This window comes from Diuraphis noxia, unplaced genomic scaffold (genome assembly GCF_037042655.1).
Source record: "Diuraphis noxia isolate RWA-SAM2 unplaced genomic scaffold, SU_Dnox_SAM2 contig0003, whole genome shotgun sequence".
NCBI lineage: Eukaryota > Metazoa > Arthropoda > Insecta > Hemiptera > Aphididae > Diuraphis > Diuraphis noxia.
In genome coordinates this window covers 19,179,311-19,187,826 of record NW_028301713.1, presented here as the reverse complement: position 1 = coordinate 19,187,826, position 8,516 = coordinate 19,179,311, and the positions used below count along the sequence as shown (strand labels likewise).

At 30.6% G+C, this 8,516-nt stretch overlaps 1 protein-coding gene across 1 annotated transcript; it reads right to left on the bottom strand.

Annotated features, from left to right (window-relative positions):
- Window positions 1-5,244: 5,244 nt before the first annotated feature.
- On the bottom strand, window positions 5,245-7,002 carry LOC149056947 (uncharacterized). The gene is made up of 3 exons (XM_089223241.1): window positions 6,848-7,002; window positions 6,412-6,576; window positions 5,245-6,223 (listed from the first exon to the last, which is right to left on the bottom strand). The coding sequence occupies exons 1-3, from the start codon at window positions 7,000-7,002 to the stop codon at window positions 5,245-5,247; spliced, it is 1,299 nt and encodes a 432-aa protein (XP_089079367.1).
- Window positions 7,003-8,516: the final 1,514 nt, after the last annotated feature.

Below are 8,516 nucleotides of genomic sequence, written 5' to 3'. Positions count from 1 at the left end.
CCGAAAAACTTACAAAATCAATGCATACATTTCAAATTAATCACTTGATTTTCCACTTTAATCATAACATTTTATGAATATTTATAATTATAAAATATATTATACACTTATTCAGAACGTAAGTTGATTTAATAATAAATCATTATTTAATTTTACACTAATTAAAATATGCTTCTTAAATTTATTTAAAATTTAATCTTATGTTTATATTATATCCAACATGATTTAAATAAGAAGTGTGATTTTATTTTTTAAATATCTGCATTCAATTTTCCAAGTATTGTTAATATTACTTCGCCTTTTCTATGAAGATTAGTAATGTTTTTCTTACGTTCTGTTGAACGCTTTATTTCGCTGATTTTAGTTACTTTTCTTCTCCATTTGAATGACCATTTTTCTTTAATTGCAGAATTAATACATCTTAGCGTGTTCTCATAGGTGCTGAGTATTTCACTTATTTTGTCTTTCACATTTTTGGCTGTTTCTTTTGCTAGGTAATCTGATTTTTCATTTCGTTCTATGTTGCTGTTTTCAGGTATCCAGAGAATGGTTATTTTGTTTTCGTAGTTATTTTCTGTTTCTATTATTTTTGATATAAGACTGTTGATGTTTTTATGGCTACTAAGCACATTACAGAGCTTAATGAGTCAGTGAATATGACATAGTTACTGGGTAGTTGAGAGTTTTTTTATGTATTCTATAGCTGTGTATATTGCTAACATATCGGCAGAAAATATGCTGTAATTATTGTTTTTGTTTTTTTTTTTTTTTTTTTTTTTTGAAAATTATGAGCGATAATGGCTATAGCAGAACCATTTTCAGTTTTTGACGCAACAGTATAAATATGCTTGAAATTGATAAATTCTTCAATTAGTTCATAAAATAGTTGTTTATAGGAGGTTGATGATGTACTTATTTTTTCTTATTATTGCTTAAAGATGTATTCAGAGATATTTTTGATTTTTCCATGTAGGGTTGTTGGGTATTTCATAATTTTTAATGTATTTTAGATTGATTTGGTGTTCCTTTGAGAGTTTATTTATTCTTCTGTATATCAGTTGTTTTAGATTTATGTTGATGTCATATGTATTATTGTATTGGGGTTTGAATATTGTGTGGTAAGTAGATTTATTTTGAGTAGTAATTTGTGTCTTCTATATTTTAAAGATGCTTAACCGGCAATTACGTATATACTTTCTATGCGAATGTAAGTTCCCACACGAGATATTGCAGGTAAAAATTACCCCTGGATATCCGTACGTAAGTTCCCATACGAAAAAAAATAGACTTGTACGTAAGTTCCTACACGAAAAAAATTATACCAAACACCAAGACTGGGCAAAGAAAAGTAACTTAACTTAATTTAAAGTTAAAATTTTCTTATTTTCAAAATAAAAATTTCAGACACATAATAGTTTTGATATAAATTGCTTATAATTTTAACTTTTAATTCGTTAATGCTCAGCCTTGCCAAACACAAACTTCTTTCCCACATTATTCAGATTTAGGACTCACAAATAACTTCAAATAATAGTTAATTATTTATTTGATGAAACATATTTACAATCTGTATTTATAGTAATACAATAGGTAAATGTGATGGTGATGATTGGCAGGAAGGGGAAGTCGCCCAATGACGGCACCCCATGGGAAAGTGAATTTAAGGAAAGAGTAGGTCCCTACACCAGTTCCTTTTCAGACGCCTGGGTCGATTACCTGGAATTTGATTGGATGAAAGTTGGATGATTATAGAAGCCGTGCAGGAGTACAGCTTGCGCTCCGGGTTGATTATTTATGAAGTACTTACAGGATATTACTACGCACGTTTCAATGGTATTTTAAGAAAAAATATTTGTTATTTGATATTCGTATTTGAAATTGTAACACAATTAATGTAATAAGTTCAATCAATATTTTGAAAACAATGCTTAAAGTTGTTATCAGCTATATTGCCTATACAGCACCTATAGGTACTGGCGTACTGCATGTCTGCACTCTGCTTCTGCATATACTAACTGAAAGTATCAAACAACTAATATTTTTAAATATTTATTATTTGGTACTTATTTGTGAAAACTGAAATAAACAATGAGTGATTTAATATTACATTATGGTTTTCAAACTATTTTCTCTAATAAAAAATATAATAAAGATAAGTCATTAAATTTACTTAAAAGTGGACATGTCATAAATGTCCAAAAACTCAAAACTGTTATGGGTTCATGTTTTATAAGTGGTCAAGTTATAAGACAAGCTTCTGTTACTTCTCCACCTTACAGAGTAAAGATTGAAGTAAGTTCAACAATAATTGTTTTTTTTATTAATAGTGTTCTGCGTGTTACTTATGAAATAAGTACCTAATACTATATATTTAAAAAATGTTAGTACATAAATATGTTATTAATTTTTAATTTAAAGTTTTACATTTTTTTTTACTTTATAATAAACTCATAATATGGAAGATAAACAAAATAAACATACCTACCAATTTTAAATACATTAGTTAAAAATATTCCAAAACTATTTCATTACAATTATAATTAAGACAAGTACCTAGGTTGATACTAAATACTAATACTTGTCTTTTGAACTGTTGTCTACAAATGTTTACTTTGCCTATTTTATTAGCTTGATGGTTCAAGGGTAATCAATTCTGCAAACTGTAAATGTGCTGCTGGGGCTGGTGAAAAATATAAACACATTGGTGCTGTTTACTACTATATTGTAGTGATCACGTCGCCTACAAGTATCAGTAGTCAAGGATGATGTTTGGAAAGTGACTCTTGAGTTAATTTAAACAACGTGGAATTCTTCTTAGTTAGATTATTTGATTAATTATTTTGCAAAACATATATATTTATTTATAACATGAAAACTAAATTTATTTAAATATTTAAGTATTCTGAATGACTAGAATAAATTCGGTTTGACTCGAATATTTTCTAAGTTCAATTAATTTAATTTAAAGAATTTTTCTAAGTCCAATAAATTAAATTAAAGAACAGACTGGCGTGAAGGTGCTCTGGCTAGTCTGGTCAAGTCGCGTCTGAATACAGGCCGTTTCGGGGTCCCTTATATAGTGCTACCCTCTACTCCCCATAGTCTACTTGCTCTTGTCGCTGTTCTCACGGATGTGGTATAATCATCTAAACTGACGGAAATGCCACTCGCCCACGTACGAGCTAAATGCGTATCCCATGCAGCTACAGACCTCGATAATTTATATTATTATTAACATTATTATTATGTAAAAATATATATTATGATATTACATTATAACATTGGTTCTTGGAACTTTTGTATTGATGCATAACCCCACATCCTGTGCACACCTATCAATGATCTTTTATGGTCGTCTAACCACATGATTTCGTGTTGCCCTAACGTTAATGATTTACACGAAATGCTTTCTCTCCTATAATTACAAAGTTGGTCACACCCTACCCTATCTTGGTTCGGCTGGTACCTAGTTGACCGTGAACTAGACAATGCGGGACGCTAGTCCATAGCAATATTAACAATGAAGAATCGTCATTAAAAACTGATTTACCTCAAACATGGGGTAAGCCATCTAAAGCTGGTGAAGAAAAATATAAAAAAGGCAAACAAATTGCAGAGTTATTTAATCCAAAAAAACCTCGTTTAGATGTAGCTCCTGTTGATAAAAATTATTTCATCGAAAATTCCAATCTGTTATAATTGTCTTGTCCATTGAGTTATAATTTGAAAATTGAAACACAAACACAAGTAGAAAGAGTATGTGAAGATACAATACAATTCATCATTAACCACATTGAAGAATCAATTAATTTTGATTTTTATAATTCATACTTAAATTTTATCATATGCAAGCAAAAATTATTCCAAAATAATTGTTTTTTAAAACTTGAAGAGCGTAACTTTCCTTTAGACTTCAAATCATCAGAATTTTTTTTTAATTACATTCATGTTTCTGAAGAAGGTATAAAATATATTTTTAATAAGACTCTAGAACAATCTGGTCATGTTTGGTTAGAAAATAGAAAATTTAGGATTTCAGCAAGTAATAAAGCTCATAAAATCAAGACTTCAAAAACCTCAACAGATGAAAAAAAACTGGCTCTAGCAAAAAGTTTATATAATAACAAACAATTAACAGGAAATTCTGCAGTAAATATAACTTATGGACTACAAACTGAAGATATAGCTTTTGAAGTCTATTTCCAGATGGTTAACTTATTGGTAATTAAATGTGGACTAGTCATTCATATAAAGAAACCATGGATTTGTGCTACACCAGATGGTATAGTAATAGTTGATGGTACACCACAAAAAGTTCTAGAAATTAAATGTCCAATTTCATTCAAGGATAAGGACATTATTGATCCCATTACTAATATACCTAATTTAAGCTATTTAAAAATGATTGATAGAAAAGTCAGTCTGAAAAAAAGTCATATATACTACAAACAATGCCAGATATTAATGTTTACTACAGGGTTAAATGAATGTGATTTATTTATTTACAACAATATTAAACCAGAATTATTGTTGATTAAAAAGGATGAACAATTTTTATCAGATACAATACCAAAATTAGAACATTTTTACTATTCATTTTATTTACCAGTTTGTTATACTTAACTAGGTATAAAATATTATACAACAAATATAAATGTGTCAATAGATAACATACAAGTTTAAATATTAATCATTCTAAAATATGTAAGTATACTCTATTCCAAATAAGAACAGGCTTCGGCGGTGACCAGTTTTCGTCGTGCGGCGGTCAGGCTCCGCCTATTTTATTCCCCACTAAATCAACCACCTGTTAGTCTACCGGTGGTAACGGTGACAGCGGCAGATGTTCGGCGGAGGCGACCAATGTTTGATGCCGGTATGTGTGTGTAACGTGTACGTGTCTGCATCATAACGCGAGTATACAATGCATTTTAAGTTATTAGTTCAGGTCACTGGTCTATAATAGACTAATTACGTCACTCCCGTCGTCGCGCGACAGCGGCAGTGTTAGAAGTCCGTACTTGTAGTGAAGCCACGCCCATGCGTAAAAGTCGGCCGCCGAAGCCTGTTCTTATTTGGAATAGAGTATAGAAGTAAAATTTTTTAAAAGTTTTAATGAAATATGTGCCTACTAAGTAGCTTATTTATTATCTAAAATCTAAATATACAAGGTAGTAATGTTTTACTCCATTACTACCTCTATACAGCTGTATAAATGTATCAAATATGAAATTATTTAACAAATTATTGCTTAATAATAGGTGCTTGCATGTTTGTCAAAACACAGCACATATGAACAATGTTATCAATATATGGCAAGTAATCGATAGTTAATTTATTAAGTATGCCAAACGTCTTCAAACTTGCAAGCAACCGTTCTATATGTATTGTTACACTTGCTATATTATAGGTTTCTAGAATTTCATCTTCTGAAAACCTACCATAGTGTAAAAATGGAGGCATTACAATTACAAAATTTTCATCAGTGGTTTTTATTCCTGGGAATCCTTTGTCGGCAAGAACTTCATCACCTGATTCTAAAACAGCTAAAAATCCACTATCATTGGTTATAAATGAGTCACTAGACCGACCACCATAACATTTTGACACAAAACTAATCATACCACAAGGTGTTATGGCTACTAAAAATTTAACAGTATAAGACCCTTTGTATCTTGAATACATGTAAGCCCTCTGTTCTACAGTATTAGGTTGTTCTACTTTTAACTCTGTGCAATCAATTATGCATCTACAGTTCGGATAGTTTTTCTTAAATGCATCAGGAAGCAAAGCTGAAATAGTTCCCTTATTAGGCCAGAATATTAATATTTTTGTTTTTACGCTTAATGTAAGAAGGGTATCTGTAAATATTCTAGATATTGTTGTTCGGTGTACTCCAAAAAATACAGCCAAAGAGGAATAAGTTAAACCTAATTTCAATTTCATTAAAAATATTAATAAAGCATTTTCATTAGAGACCACCAAACGATTGACATTAGGCATTAACTCGAGCAATATATTAAAAACTGAAAAAGAAGTGCCAGTAATGTTTTTAAGAGATTTTTCATTTTTAATGGATTCAAAACCGTGGAATGCTTCACATGGTAAACAAGATAAACTTTCGTTGTGGTCTACACCACAAGCTTTGTCAGAAGATGTTGGCTTACTTCCATTATTCAAATGGTTTGAAAAGGAAAACGGAATACAAGCTTGCGTGGAAACGCTATTACCTTCATGAATACAAGAAAAAATAAAGTTGTTATTGCCACAGTTGTCAAAACCCACTTGAGTGCTAACACTTGCAAACTGCGAAATACAGTTATTTTCTACCAAAAATCAATTTCTAGTATCAGTTTCTATTTTTTGTGTTATAATTGTATTTCGAATCGTTCTGATTAAAGCCGTTTGTACCTTTCGTCTGCTTGGTTTGAATCAGTTAGTTTCTTCTTGTACACTTTAGGGAATAATGAAGGTACATAAGAAGGACTTCTAGGATCATTTGAACGCTTGTTTCCAACAAAATTCTTACTACATATCACACTGCGAGGATTAGGCAACCAAAATTTCCCATTGTCACTAAATTAAATTAAATCTTAAAATAATAATGAGGTAATAAGTAAACTAATTGTATAACATAGTTATAACATTACATAGTAAAGAGCTATTAAAAAGTGGTAAATTAAAATCGTTTTGTTAGTATTAGCCATAAGGTACCTCTTTCTAGGTATATTATATTTTCGTTACTAAGAATTTTAAGAAATTATAATTTTTAAATATTTAACATAAGTAATTTAGTTATGATTTTACTAGTAGGTAACTAGAATGTAATAACTTAATAGGTAATTACTCGAGTCTCTTAACAGCCTGTATCCATTGAAACTTCAAATCTTTTTGATACGATCGATTAGGAAAGTTGTAAAATACAGTATTAGTAGTATCCTTGTATGTATTATTGCAGTTAACCACACAACAAATTTGATGAGAATTTTTATTTTCAGTCATTATAAAACAAAAATGGACCTACTTGAAAATAAAACAAAAGTTGTAAACTCTAAAACTTGAGCTTAGAATTTTGGTAGGTACATAGGTATCTATTGACTAGTATATTAACTATTAAAATAATTTATAGCAGTTGCAAGTGCCCATTGACTGATTATATTGATATAAAAAGATAAGATTTATTAAAAAAATTAATAATCACTACTAGCCTAGGACCTAGATCTGAGACCTATAATTACAATAATAAGTTTGCATGTTTATAGTGATCATATTTTCTTTTTTATTTGCCAACAAACATGAAAATTCATGAATAGTTTTAATACTTAATACATGAATATGATGACGAACATATTTATAGTTATGATTGTGGAGTAAAATGTAAAATATGGATAAATAATGATTCATAAATGCTAGTTTTTGTTCGTAATACCTAAGTATTAGTCCTATTTCATTCGAATATTTGTATCCTGTAACAATTTAAACTATTAACTACCAGAGCGCGCTGTTTTCCGGTGTCTGCACGGCGTCTATAGGATTAGAGTGAGTACTGTATGTTTTATGTGTTTTTTTGTAGGTGATTTTGGCAAGGCTATTTAAGGTTGGAATACAGATGTCTTTATGAAGTGACTCATTGGTAATATACCAAGGGGCACCTGATATTAGACGTAAACAAATAGACTGAAATGCCTGAATAGTTCTACTATTTAGGGATTCGTTTGTATAGTGTTTGGTTTAAAGACTGTAGCAAGGTGTTCAGCAAAAACGTTGGACTTTTCAGCGTCGTCAGTGATTTTAGAGTTGTCAGGGTGACGGATTGGAGGAGTGGGTTCGATTTATAGGCGCCCGCAGGGGGGGAAAGCTGGGGCATTTGCCCCCCCCCTTGGCTTTTTCAAAATATTTTTTTAAATTTAATGTTTTAAGATAAATTACTATATACTAAACAACAAATTTAAAGTATAAAAAAAGTTGTAATATAATAAAATATAATATATATAATATATTGTATACGAGTGTAATAAAAAAGTTATAAAACACCTAGTAAAATTATAATATTTATCCTCAAATCCTAACATTGCCCCCCCCCCCCCCTAGAAAAATTTCTGCGGCACCTATGGTTCGATGCGTCTAAGGATTTTTTTGGTTGATTTTTAAGGCGAGCGGTTTGTTGGATTTAGGTTAGAGATGTAACTGTCATAGGATTTATTTTTGTGATTTTAAAGTTGCCTTTTTAGTTTGTTGGTTAGGTTATTGAAGATCCGCTTGTGGTTAGGGTAACCTGTGTTTTGCCATTTTGCGTGAGCTTTTCTTTTTTGTCTTAAGAGTACATTGATGTGGCCCGGGAGTGGGTATTTGTCCAGAATTGAGTTTGAGGTGGTGGAATATTTGTTGCTTGGGCGTGAGGACAGTTTTGCAGCGGATTGGATCATTTCAACAAATGTGACAGAAGCTTGCTCGAGGTCATGGGCAGTTTTAAGAGGTATGCCTAATTTTTTATTGTTGCTTAAGGACTTTTTGTA